This window comes from Panthera leo, chromosome B4, assembly GCF_018350215.1.
Source record: "Panthera leo isolate Ple1 chromosome B4, P.leo_Ple1_pat1.1, whole genome shotgun sequence".
NCBI lineage: Eukaryota > Metazoa > Chordata > Mammalia > Carnivora > Felidae > Panthera > Panthera leo.
Window position 1 is genome coordinate 72,764,797 of NC_056685.1, and position 14,430 is coordinate 72,779,226.

General features: G+C 35.9%; 1 protein-coding gene across 6 annotated transcripts in view; it reads left to right on the forward strand.

The window, feature by feature from the left end:
* The window catches only part of ARID2 (AT-rich interaction domain 2), a 179,062-nt gene that overhangs the window by 108,533 nt on the left and 56,099 nt on the right, over positions 1-14,430 (forward strand). For all 6 annotated transcript variants that reach the window (XR_006204800.1, XR_006204799.1, XR_006204798.1 and 3 more), the window contains 7 exons: positions 198-294; positions 391-600; positions 1,457-1,624; positions 7,471-7,552; positions 9,488-9,622; positions 10,259-10,455; positions 10,726-13,589. Coding sequence is in view for 1 of the 6 variants with exons in the window: in XM_042946307.1 (XP_042802241.1) it covers positions 198-294; positions 391-600; positions 1,457-1,624; positions 7,471-7,552; positions 9,488-9,622; positions 10,259-10,455; positions 10,726-13,589 (3,753 nt within the window). In the remaining 5 variants the exon portion in view is untranslated. The remainder of the gene's footprint in view (positions 1-197; positions 295-390; positions 601-1,456; positions 1,625-7,470; positions 7,553-9,487; positions 9,623-10,258; positions 10,456-10,725; positions 13,590-14,430) is intronic.

The window sequence follows — 14,430 nt, forward strand, 5'->3', positions numbered from 1 at the left end:
TAAAGTGGTATGGTATCACACACTTTTTTAGAAAAAAGAAATATTTGAAATGATGCTCCAGATTTAGTGATGGCTATTCTCACAGTAACTACATTTTTTAAAAACATACGCAACACTGTTGTTAATTTTTATTAAATTTGAAGTTTACAACAGTGGAAGAAGCCTGCCTCAACAATAGTGTCCTTTCTTTTTTCCAGCTTCTATTGGACCCTGTTGATTTCAAAACTACTCATCTGATGTTTCATACTGTTACTAAATGCCTAATGTCAAGGGATAGATTTTTAAAGATGAGGGGTAAGCGCTTACTTAATTTTCTCACTGTATAACACACACAAAATTTTTAGCATCTGTTAAAAAACAAATAAATGTTTGTGCATGTATGCTTTTCAGGCATGGAAATTTTGGGAAATCTTTGCAAAGCAGAAGATAATGGTGTTTTGATTTGTGAATATGTCGATCAGGACTCATACAGAGAGATCATTTGTCATCTCACTTTACCTGATGTGCTGCTTGTAATCTCAACACTCGAGGTGCTATATATGCTCACCGAAATGGGAGATGTCGCTTGCACAAAAATTGCAAAAGTAGAAAAGAGCATAGGTAAGACTAAACCAAAGAAACATTTATTTTCCTTATTGAGGAAAAAAAATATTTAGTCTGGTACTGTGCTAAATCACAATTGATATTTAGGATGTACTGTTTATTTTGAGGGGTCATTACCCATTAGATACACTTGTTTGTGCTATTCTTTTTTGCCTGTTTAAGATTAGCGAGAAACTTCTGTCATATGGAGACCAGGGTGTATGTGGCTACCAATAATTCATGTCCCTTTCTGTATTTCTGTTACTACATATCAGATTTCAAACAAACAAAACTGCTGTCTCTGAAGAGCAGATCTTTCAGTTTTAAACAGTCAGCTGCTACTATTAAGCAACTGAAGCTGAGTGAAAAAGTTTCCTTGTGTTCCTAGAAGTTGCTGGTAGTGCTGCTATCCTTAAAATTAGTGAACTTAACACACCCTTAGTGGGTTGTCAGTTTTAAACATACTTATGAAAGTATATCATGTTAACATTTTACTCATTGATTAAAATGATTTCTGTCTTTGGTGTAAATACTAAAATCAGAGTTAATAGAGATTTGGCTTGCCAGTACTATTATTGAGAAATTTAAGATGTTACTTTCCATATCAGTGGTTCCTAAATCTGGCTACACATCAGAATCAGTTGGGAAATTGTTTAAAAACAAAGATGCCAAATCCCCATCCCAGAGATACTAAATCAGTCTTCAGAGATTGAGACTAACTATCTTTTTGAAAGATCCACAGATAATTCTGATGAACAATGATTTGTGGACTGGCATTTGAGAAACAGTTATTGTATACAGCATGTGTTTTTCAGCAATGTCATTGTTTGGTAATATTATTGATTAATAACTATTGGTTTTTAATTTATTTTAGACATGTTAGTGTGTCTGGTTTCTATGGATATTCAGATGTTTGGCCCTGATGCACTAGCTGCAGTAAAACTCGTCGAACATCCAAGTTCCAGTCACCAAGTTTTATCTGAAATTAGGCCACAAGCTGTAGAGCAAGTCCAAACCCAGACCCATGTAGCATCCACCCCAGGTTAGTGTTTTTACATAATGTTTTTTCAGTATGGTTAATGGTGTGTAAGATGTAATATTAAGGATAAATTTAAATATGCAGTACAGGAAACTGATATTGTATAGTGGAATAGGCTAAAGCAGAACTTGAGTGTGAGCTTTAATTTCTTAGATACTATACATTCCGGGAGCAGTAGGACCAATGTAAGTCAGAGGAAGAATAGTATAATAGAGTTTCAAAAAAACATTTAGAGGAGTGTGAGGGATTAGATATTTACAACTGTGGGAACAAGATGAAGTGCCCCGATGGACTTATTTGTGATTTTTGTTCATTGGAAATTAATACACCAAGAATGACCTTATAATTATAATTCTCCTAGCTGATCATACTAATACATAAGTATAATATATCCTAATAACTTTCAGTTTTGGACCAGAAACCATAGAATCAGAGTCTTGGATTAGACACATGTGCATTTGTACACATGACGCATATATGGACATGTATACCTGCACTTGTGCACCCTTCCTCGGGGCCCTTGGGTCAGTTCTGTTTAACTCAAATGTCTTTAATTGGAATTCATACCTGTCAAATAATGATCATTCTCTTCAGTCCTTGGACTTCTTTCTCCTATCTCAATATGAGTCAGCATTTTTATATTTTAGCACTCTCAGCTTTTTGGGGAGTACTTTTTTCAACTTCATTTGTCTTAAAACAATCCATCTTTCACCTCATCTGCTCTTTCCACCTCCTACCATTCCCAAGACATTTTTCTTTCCTTGTATTTTTTAATATAGGATATTCTTTTCCTCAGTTGATCGTATTCTCACTTTGCAATTAATATGGAAATCATGTGGCATGGGTTTCTTCAGCTTCTTACCCCTTCACTTACAAACTTACTAGCATCTGAATTCATTTTCCTTCAACTTCCCTTTGTTTTCAGAGATGTCAGCTTCTTCTGAATCTGTGCTCTGAATATCCATCTATCTCCTCATTCATATATCTTAAACCTTTTTATCTTTCACCTGCTTCTTCCTTTCAGCCTAGAAATACATTTAGCTCATTTTCAACTTCCCTCACAACCTTACAGCAAAAATCTCATTATTTTTTATCTTTAACTACCACATCCATTTATTCACCAAATCTTGTTGAATCTTTCTAAATACCCTGGCATCTTCAACTGCCAGTGCTTATGGCCCAGTTCAGACTTTCATCACATCTCTCCAGCTCCTTGTTCTGCTCTCATTTAATCATGGTCCCAGTCTCTCCTCTTCTCTAACTTATAGAATCACAATTATATACTCTATTCACACAAAGTATGTAATACATATCACATACTTTATTGACTTCCACTGCATCCTTCTAAAGTATATGGTAGAGTTGTATCATATGTGCATTTAACTTACTTGATATCAACTAACAGAATTGGGCAAATTATAAAGCATGAAAACAGTAGGTAATTTTGACTACTAATCTAGTTAGTACCTTTCACCCACAGGCAATAGATGTTAAATAGCCAATGCATGTTGGGGAATCAGTGGTCAAATATTAATAGTTTCTCAACCTTAACAAAGAAATGAAAATGAAACAAAATGAAACAGTTCATTTTGCCAGTTAGGTGTGTGGTGGGAGTATGTTCTTATCCTTAAAGAAGAAACTAGAGATTAAATTAATTGAGGGCCATAGAGAAACTATGTCCAACAAAGAAAGGAATTAATAAATTATCACTGATAACCTGAAATATAATGGTCCATTTGAAGAATATTTAAGGGTAGTTTTGATGAAGGCTACTGTTTTTTGCCTTGTCATTGACCCACTAGTGACCTTAACAAATGAAGCCACCTCCTAAACTAAGATTTGGTCCTCATTTAGCAAACGGACGAAATTAAATGATGAGCGTTTGTGATATGTGTGTGTATATACACACATACACACATATATATAGTAATTCATTGATAGAGGTGGGAATAAGCCTGTAAAGACAACCTAAAAGAGTTCATCTTTGAGCTGATGAGCATTTTACTTTATTACTAGCTCATCATGAATGACAACTTTTAATTGTTTTATTAGGTATCATTCATAGTGTGCCCCCCCCCCCATTGTTTGTTTACTACTGCTTTCTTATGGAATGGTCCTCTTCAAACTTTTTGCTCACTTTTCCTCATCACTATGAATACTTATATATAACCTTTCACCCACTTTTAATTTGAAATCTAAATTTCTTCATTATAACTTAAATAGTTGTAAATAAAATTTTTTGTGTATATTAAATTGACATTTTAAAATAAAAGTTAAAATACTTTTTGTATCCAGTATCATCTTGATACTTACCAACATCCATTTAAAAAAATATATAAACTCTTCATATCGGAAATTTTATATACCCTCTTTCTCCTTGAACTCGTATCAGTACTTCTCAGCTCTAAATGTAGACATTTTAGTTTAACTTCTTCAATTTCCTGGTGCTCTATGAAGTTTTAAGTGTTTAAAATTTTATCATTACGAGTTTTAGAAATCAACAGTATGTGAAACAATACATGACAAAGTAGCTATTGGAAGTTCATCTCTTAATGAGGTGGACGAGACTTTTTTTCCCTACTTCTCTGTAAAGTGTTAACTCCAGTGTGTGCCAGAATGAATATTTTTTATTGCTTGAGTGAAACTGGGTTCAACATTAATTCTATCTCTGTTTTTCCTTTTTATAGATTTAATTTGAAAATCTAGTTCACATCAGTAAATAGCTATGGTTAGAACTTAGTAATCCTTTGGCCTTCAGAATTATCCAAAATTATTAAGATTATATTTAATGATCTTCTGACGTGAGTTCTTTGATTTTGTTGAAATCAAAAAAGTAACAACATATGACTCAGAAAAGAATTTGATGCCCAGTCAGTACATTTACTTTTAAGCTTATTGAAAATATATTAAAAAGATATTAATAAGATATGACTAGAAGTTATACTCACTGACTGTTTTGCTTAGATACACCTTATTTAACCTAATACATTCAAGAAGTATCAGCACACCAGTTCTCAAACTTCAGGGTGCATTAGAATCACCTGGTGGGCCTACACACTGATTTCTAGGCTCCATACCCTGAATTTCTGATTCAGGTGGACCTGAGAATTTTAATGTCTAACAAGTTCCCATGAGATGCTGATGCTACAGGTCAGGGAACTATGCTTTGAGGACCACTGGGTTAGGAACTGGATATATTGTTCAAGACCGATATAGTTTTTCGATAAGGTGCTTTTATCATGTGCTTTGAGTAGTTTTGTGTTAAAACCTTGGAACTGCAGATTTACCTCATTCAGTTATAGAAAATGTCTGCCACATAACCTAATAGTCTTTATTATCAAAAGGATCTTGCTTAATCAACCTCATTTTCCATAATTTTGATAAAGTCCAACTTTATTTTTCAACCCAAGAAAGTGTGGTTAATAGGTGTTCCCATGACATGCTCCTTACTTTGTAATTCTAACATAGTTAAGCCATGACTTTGTCATCTGAATGAAATAAGATGACGCCACCTTCAGTATTCCTTTAAAAAATTTATCTATGCTTTACTTATACAAGATTCGACCTGAAAAGTAATACCCTTTTTGACAGTAGTTGAAGGATAGAGGAGGGAAGGACATTAAACAAAAATTGTCTTCACTCTGTATTTGAATTCAGAACACACCAAAGCACCAGAATACTCAATATCTAATGCCCAACATTGCTCCTAAATATAATATGTAAAGCATAATAAAATATAGACAGAAAGCCCTACCATAATACCTTGGTTAAAAGAAGCTTTGTGGTTTGTAATAATTCTGATTCTCCCTTTGGGGCCCTAGAGGTTTTTGTATCATTCGTCATCATTGTTATCATCATCATCATAGCTAACATTTATATAGTGAAAACTATGTGCCTGGCATTGTTTTAAGTGGCTTCTATATAAACTCCTCTAATCCTCATAATGACCTATGAGGTCAGTGTTACTTTTCCACATTTTATGGACAGAGAGGTTAATTAACTTGCCCACGGTTACACAGCTAGTGAGTGCTGGAACTCTAGAGCCAGCCACTCTGGCTCCAGAGCCATGTATTTAACCATAACTTGCATTGCTCTAAAGGATGGATGAGATGTAAGACTCTCTGTTCCAAAATGGGAGAAGGGCAGTTTTAAAAAGGAATATATACAAAAGTTGAGTATCTGGAAATTGATAATTTCAACATCATTTCTAATGTTTCACTCAACTAGTTGTTAATTGATTCAGGAGATTTCAGTCTGAGTAGGGTACGTAGTACAATCATAGTACAACTGATGAAGAAAAAGGAGGAAGATTTCCATATAGGTACAGGCCCTAGAAGGCTATTTTCTGTCACTGTGTCATCAAGTTAGGAGAAGAAAAGATAAGCTGGGCTTGCACTAGGAAAATAGTTTGGGTTCTAATTATTTTGTTCTGTTAAGAAACAGCATGTCACAGTATGGTATCTGAAATATGACAGACCTGGATTCAAATCGGGTACTCCTAAAAGAAGGCTTTCCAGCTATACACAGTTCTGCCATTTCTGTCATGTGTTCTTTTGTAAACTTCATCTCTGAGCTTTATTTTTTCATTAGCAAAACGAGGGTAATTAAATTTAGGCCTACAAATAAGATAAAAAGAAACAATGTTTTGTAAATGTAAATGGCTTAATACAGAGTAAATGTTCATTAAGTGGCTGCTATTAGCTCTTATCCCAGTGAAAGCTTGGGGCTTCATCAAACAAGTCAAGGATTGCTTTAGATCATCCACAGATTTGACTGTGCTCTGGAGCTCCTTTGGTTCTAATAATTTAGAAATACACTTGTTCTGTTTGAGGATCCTGAGTTTTGCTAAAATGTTATTTGAAAAATAGTGGGTACATTTTATAAGTTTAAAAACTATTTGAAGCAGTATAATTTTTAATTTTATAAGTAAAGACTCGTATTTATAACCTATTATCATATGACCAAGTTTATGTTATATTTTTCATGTTTTCATTAGTTCCTTTATATATAATACAGCAGAAAAGAAAACATTTTTCTACAGATCTACTCAACTTGTTAGAAAATAATAGATTATTTAACATATTCATTGGATTTGAATTGTTTTAAAATATATCATAAGTAAAATCTCAGAAATTGTTATGCGTCTTAAGATGAACAGCTAGTACTCTTTCACACAACCATCTTGCCTCCCCTCGGACAATAGGTATATTTTAAAACTATTATTACAGTAGATTTTTTTTCTTCAGAAAAATAATCTTAGGAAAATCCTTCTTGAATGTAGGACTTTAAATTAGTTCACCTTTTTGTTCACCTTTTCCCAGATGTGTTGTATATGCCACTTAGAGAGTTAATGTTAATCTTTTAGATTCAGAAGTGAAGTTACGATTTCTGATGCTATCTGCTTCTGTAACTAAACTGATTCTTATTTACTGATGTGTTGAGCTGTGTGACCTTGGGCTAGTTATTTTAATCACTTTGAGTGAGTCTCCGTTTCCCTATCTATACCCACCGCACAGAAGAATTAAAATAATATATGTAAGGTATTTAACTCAGTGTCTGACCCATGGGAAAAACAGAGTTGATATTGACCATATAATCCATAGTATTATTATTGGAATGATTGCAAGATTTAAAAAAGAGTTCATACAAAGCATCTAAGACGGTGCCTGGTATAATATGTGCTCCATTATAAGTTTCTTTCTCAAATTTGTATATTTTCATTATGTTTATACACCTTTTTTAAAAGGTATTCATTGTAAATATTGTTTCAGTGTCCATGAACTGAACATGGCATATAGTAACTAAGTAAGTTTCTAAAAATGATGTAGCTAATGTATTTTTTTCTTTAGCTTCCAGAGCAGTTGTAGCACAGCATGTTGCTCCACCTCCAGGAATAGTGGAAATAGATAGTGAGAAGTTTGCTTGTCAGTGGTAAGTGGTTTATTTCTATTAAGGCTTTATCCTTGGGAAGAATAAAGCAAAAGGGTAAAGGAAATGTATTTCAACAGTCATCCAGAATGTTTTATTCTGTATTGCTTTTTAGTCAGAGTAGAATATCATTTATACAAAGAAAGGATAAAGTAAAACCATTTCACCTGCATTTTAGAACAGTTTAAAAGAAAAATATTCATCATAATCTTCAGAATTAAAATAGTCTTTGACTAGAATTTCATTAAATTACACCACTTCTTTTCAGAGTAAAATTTGTGTTAAAATGTTACCCTTTGACTTTGTAGAAAATAAGATTTGTCAGATTATAAAATCTGTTTTTCTTAAGTCAGTATTTTATTAAAACTGACCAGGACTGTCTTTAAGAAAATAAAACCAGATTTTGTTGTTAAATGTCCCTTCTTTTTCATCACAAGCAATACTTCTTGTTCACTGATAGTTTTTCTTTTTTGGGAATAGTAAGTGGAAACTAATCAAATGATAGAAGAGCCAGTGAGTTTACATAGAAATAAGCAACTTGAAAATAATATTTTATGGAGAAGACTGAATAGTCCTATGTCAGCCACTTTCTGAAAAAATAAATGGAGACTTGGTTAGATTTCATTTTGTCATGGATAATAGCTTCCACATAGTTTATGAATTTCAACTTAAACTCTTTATAAGATTAACAGACTGAATGTAAAAGATCACTTTCTGATGATGTATTACTTTAAAATTTTTCTTTCTTTGATCCCTTTTCTCCCATTCTCGAACATCGTTTGTCTCCCATTCCATGCTCCTGTCATTCTGTGTTCCATATTTTTGGTGCTTTCGTATCTTTGTTCCTGTGGCAGTTTTCTCTAGACTTTTCCACTTTGCTCAAATAAGGTGTATAGTTTTAAATATCTCTAATTTTTTGCTTATTCCTCACCTTCTGTATTTTTACACCTTATACTTGATGAATCTCTTCCAATAATACTTGGAAATGTTTGTCTTCTACGCTGAAACCAAAAAAAGTTTTTTGTATCTAGTCCTTTTGAAAATTCAGTACTCAAAGAATTATGAAAGTTGGAAAAAGTATGTGCCACATCCATTGCACAATGTGTGTATATTAGGCATAAATTTGACCTTAAAAATCTCATTTGCATATTTCTGCCAGTTCTAGTGGAGAAGGAGAGAATCATTTTAAAGTTATCTTATCATAAGTATTGAGTCCGTTTATATAAACAGCTATACATTGGTCTGTTGTGTATATAGTAAATCCTAGAAAAGAATCCTGTGAAGATAATTTAGCCTCCAATCCTAACTTCTGTATGGATGGAAGTCACTATATGAAAAAGACAAACTGAAGTTTGAATTACTTTGTAATGGATTAGGAATAAAAGTCTCTGAAATGGGGGAATGGGAGTGTGCAGCATGGAAGAAGTATCATTGTTTAAGGAGTAGTTGGAAGCTGGGTAAGTTTTTCTCAAGGAATTTGATCCAAGAAGCAACACACATTTAATTTTAGCTCAGTTTTTCCTCCCATTTTCCACATCTCCGATGGAAATAGCTCATTATTGGGATTTTCTGTTATATTTTACTTATTGCAAGACAGGAAATTGAGTAGATAGTCATTGAATAATACTTGTTGTAGAGTGAGTATTTGTTGCCAACAGACCAACCCTGTTCTCACTGGGATGTGAGCACAGTTTTTATATTTGTTGTTCATGATTTTTTATACTAAAATAAATATGATTACATGGTTAATCTCTTTCTATTTGGTTTCATCAATCTAAAACCTAACGTGCATTTTTTGCTAATAACATGAGAGAAATTTGATTAACAGGCATAAATATTATTTAATAATACATTGCCTTCAGATGGTTTTGCTATATTTAAATATGAACTCTTCTATAATCTACTATGCATAATGCCATTTATTTTTCTCCTTTTTAGGCTAAATGCTCATTTTGAAGTAAATCCAGATTGTTCTGTCTCTCGAGCAGAAATGTATTCTGAGTACCTCTCAACGTGCAGTAAATTAGCTCGTGGTGGAATCCTAACTTCAACTGGATTTTATAAATGTCTTAGGTAGGATGCATAGTTGTTAACTTCAAACAAAGTTAATGTGTATCACTTAGAACACCTCTTGCTCTTTAGACAAAATAACTATCCAGTTTTAAATATTTCTACTACTTGAAATATTAGCTAGGTTGTAGTAAGGGTGAAAATTTAAATACAAGGAAATTTTGGAAATCAAACCTGGTGTTTGTATTTGAACATTAGAAGGCTTATCAAAGAAAGAAGAGAGAAACTTTTTTCTACCTACTTTTATATGTTAGAGACATGACTTTTGCCCTTTGTAGTCTTGAATAATAGTCTATAGCTAATACTCTTGTCATCAGATATCAAGGCTTTTTGATATTTTGCAAAGTTCATAAAATAGACACTGATTGCCTAGATGCAGCTTTTTTGTTAATTATATATGCAATAGAATTATTTAAAACCCCCACAGTGTTAATAAATAATGATTTTAAAAATTGGAGAATTGATCTTTTATGTTTTTTCTTTGCTCCCTATCCTTACAGAATCTATAACTGTATGAATCATACTGGTTCATAATGAGTAGCAGCAAATGTCCTGCTGCTGTTATGTAAACACTGTTAGAAGTCAGTGTTTTTTGCTCGTGTGCTAGTTAACAAAACTAAGCATGTATGTACTTTACAGAACGGTCTTTCCAAATCATACAGTGAAGAGAGTGGAGGATTCCAGCAGCAACGGGCAGGCACATATTCATGTGGTCGGAGTAAAACGGAGGGCTATACCACTTCCCATTCAGATGTACTATCAGCAGCAACCAGTCTCTACTCCTGTTGTTCGTGTTGATTCTGTTCCTGATGTATCTCCAAGTCCTTCACCTGCAGGTATTAATTTTTGAGTTTTAGGTATTACTAACTTAATAAGTAAAAAAATGAAAAAGGATATTATATAAATTTAAAATGTATAGTTTTTCCTTGTTTTTCCAGTAACATTTTCTTGCTTATTCTATTACTTATTATCATATTCGTGTGATGCAAAGTAGTTAGATGTTAATTTCTTAAAACTATTTTTTTCTTGTATTAAGTAAAATAATGCCTACCTGCAGCTTTCAGTCATTTCATTACAAATTTTGGCTTTTCCCTCCTATTTTTCAGGAATCCCTCATGGACCACAAACTGTAGGAAACCATTTTCAGAGGACTTCTGTTACCAACCAATCTTCAAATTTGACTGCAACACAAATGTCTTTTCCAGTACAAGGTGTTCATACTGTGGCACAGACTGTTTCAAGAATTCCACCAAATCCTACAGTTCATACCCACCAGCAGCAAAATGCTCCAGTGACTGTCATTCAAAATAAAGCTCCAATTCCTTGTGAAGTTGTTAAGGCTACAGTAATTCAGAATTCTCTACCCCAGACAGCAGTTCCTGTTAGTATTGCTGTGGGAGGAGGAGCTGCTCAGAGTTCTGTGGTTCAGAATCATAGTACAGGACCACAACCCGTTACAGTTGTAAATTCTCAGACATTGCTTCATCATCCATCTGTAATTCCACAACAGTCTCCATTACACACAGTGGTACCAGGACAGATACCTTCCGGCACTCCTGTTACAGTAATTCAACAAGCCGTCCCACAGAGTCATATATTTGGCAGAGTACAGAACATACCAGCATGTACTTCTACAGTTTCACAGGGTCAACCGTTAATCACCACATCACCCCAGCCTGTGCAAACTTCATCTCAACAAACATCAGCTGGTAGCCAGCCACAAGACACCGTTATCATAGCACCTTCACAGTACGTAACAACTTCTGCATCCAATATTGTCTCAGCAACGTCCGTACAGAATTTTCAGGTAGCTACAGGACAGATGGTTACCATTGCTGGTGTCCCAAGTCCACAACCCTCAAGAGTAGGGTTTCAGAACATTGCACCAAAACCTCTCCCTTCTCAGCAAGTTTCATCAACAGTGGTACAACAGCCCATTCAACAACCACAGCAGCCAACCCAACAAAGCGTAGTGATTGTAAGCCAGCCGGCTCAACAAGGTCAAACTTATGCACCAGCCATTCACCAAATTGTTCTTGCTAATCCAGCAGCTCTTCCAGCTGGTCAGACAGTTCAGCTAACTGGGCAACCAAACATAACTCCATCTTCCTCACCATCACCTGTCCCAGCTACTAATAACCAAGTCCCAACTGCCATGTCATCTTCTTCCGCCCCTCAGTCACAAGGACCACCTCCTACCGTCAGTCAGATGCTGTCTGTGAAGAGGCAGCAGCAGCAGCAGCATTCACCAGCGCCCTCACCACAACAGGTACAAGTACAGGTTCAGCAGCCACAACAAGTACAGATGCAAGTTCAGCCACAGCAGACAAACGCAGGCGTTGGTCAGCCTGCTTCTGGTGAGTCAAGTCTGATAAAACAGTTGCTGCTTCCAAAGCGTGGTCCTTCAACACCAGGTGGTAAGCTAATTCTCCCAGCTCCACAGATTCCTCCCCCTAATAATGCTAGAGCTCCTAGCCCTCAGGTGGTATACCAGGTGGCCAATAACCAAGCAGCAGGTTTTGGAGTGCAGGGGCAAACTTCAGCTCAGCAGCTATTGGTTGGGCAGCAAAATGTTCAGTTGGTCCAAAGTGCAATGCCACCTGCAGGGGGAGTGCAAACTGTGCCCATCTCGAACTTACAGATATTGCCAGGCCCACTGATCTCAAATAGCCCAGCAACCATTTTCCAAGGGACTTCTGGCAACCAGGTAACCATAACAGTTGTGCCAAATACAAGTTTTGCAACTGCAACTGTGAGTCAGGGAAATGCAACTCAGCTCATTGCTCCAGCAGGAATTACTATGAGTGGGACGCAAGCAGGAGTTGGACTTCAGGTGCAAACGCTTCCAGCCACTCAGACATCTCCAGCTGGACAATCATCCTGTACTACTGCTACTCCCCCGTTCAAAGGTGATAAGATAATTTGCCAAAAGGAGGAGGAAGCAAAAGAAGCAACAGGTTTACATGTTCATGAACGTAAGATTGAAGTCATGGAGAACCCGTCCTGCCGACGAGGAACCACAAACACCAGCAATGGGGATACAAAGGAAAATGAAATGCAGGTGGGAAGTCTTTTAAATGGGAGAAAGTACAGTGACTCAAGTCTACCTCCTTCAAACTCAGGGAAAATTCAAAGTGAGGCTAATCAGTGCTCACTAATCAGTAATGGGCCATCGTTAGAATTAGGTGAGAATGGAACGTCCGGAAAACAGAACTCAGAACAAATCGACATGCAGGATATCAAAAGTGATTTGAAAAAACCTCTGGTTAATGGAATCTGTGATTTTGATAAAGGAGATGGTTCTCATTTAAGCAAAAACATTCCAAATCACAAAACTTCCAATCACGTAGGAAATGGCGAGATATCTCCAATGGAACCACAAGGGACTTTAGATGCCACTCAGCAAGATACTGCCAAAGGTGATCAACTAGAAAGAATTTCTAATGGACCTATATTAACTTTGGGTGGTTCACCATCTGTGAGCAGTATACAGGAGGCTCCAAATGTGGCGACACAGCAGTTTAGTGGTACTGATTTGCCTAATGGACCTCTAGCTTCAAGTTTGAATTCAGATGTGCCTCAGCAACGCCCAAGTGTAGTTGTCTCACCACATTCTACAACCTCTGTTATACAGGGGCATCAAGTCGTAGCAGTTCCCCACTCAGGATCAAGAGTGTCCCATTCTCCTGCCCTGTCATCTGACGTTCGGTCTACAAATGGCACAGCAGAATGCAAAACTGTAAAGAGGCCAGCAGAGGATAATGATAGGGAAACAGTCACAGGAATTCCAAATAAAGTAGGAGTTAGAATTGTTACAATCAGTGACCCCAACAATGCTGGCTGCAGTGCAACAATGGTTGCCGTGCCAGCAGGAGCAGATCCAAGCACTGTAGCGAAAGTAGCAATAGAAAGTGCTGTTCAGCAAAAGCAACAGCATCCACCAACATACGTACAGAATGTGGTCCCACAGGTAAGTCGTTCTGCTATCATATTGCACTTAGAAATTTCTGATTTGTAAATAGGATTTTAGGGAAAAATGCACTGTTGTTCCATGCCTCATCTTGAAAAGGTAATTGTGTCTGCTCACTAATGTACTCAGGTTCTCGTGCTCTTATTTTTTGGTGTTTTTTGGTATTATACAGTTTTCAATTGTTAACTTTAGCACGTGGTTTGAAGTCTTTTCAATTTTGTTATAGACCCAAATTAGTAATTTTATAGACCCAAGATAGAGGAGTACTTGCTAATCTGACATCTTTTAGAGAATTTTTTAAATGTTTATTTATTGAGCGCGTGCGAGAGAGAGCGTGTGTGCATGTGCACGAGTGGGGGAAGGGCAGAGAGAGGGGGAGAGAGACTCCCAAGCAGGCTCCGCGCTGCCAGTGCAGAGCCCAGTGCGGGTCTGGAGCCCACAAATTGTGAGATCATGACCGGAGCCAAAATCAAGAGTTGGGTGCTTAACTGAATGAACCACCCAGGTGCTGTTTAGAGACTTTTTAAATGTAAGTTAGTCTCCTTTTGGTCTCCTTTGGAAGGGGATGCTAAAACCACTTTAAAAGGGAGTTGCTGTATTTGATTTTGATGTATGTTTTTATGGCTTGTTTCACAGTTCTTTTGTAAAAAAAAAAAAAAAAAAAGATAAATCCCATAAGAACTGTATCAAGTGTGTTCTTATTATATTTACATATTGACTTAGTTGCCTTTATTCTTTAAAAAGTGTTATAATTTCAGTTTCTTTCAGCAATTCTGATATTCTTGCTGCTGTGTTTCTTACTCCTTTGCCCTACTATCATGTTTCTGCTATTCCCTCTTTA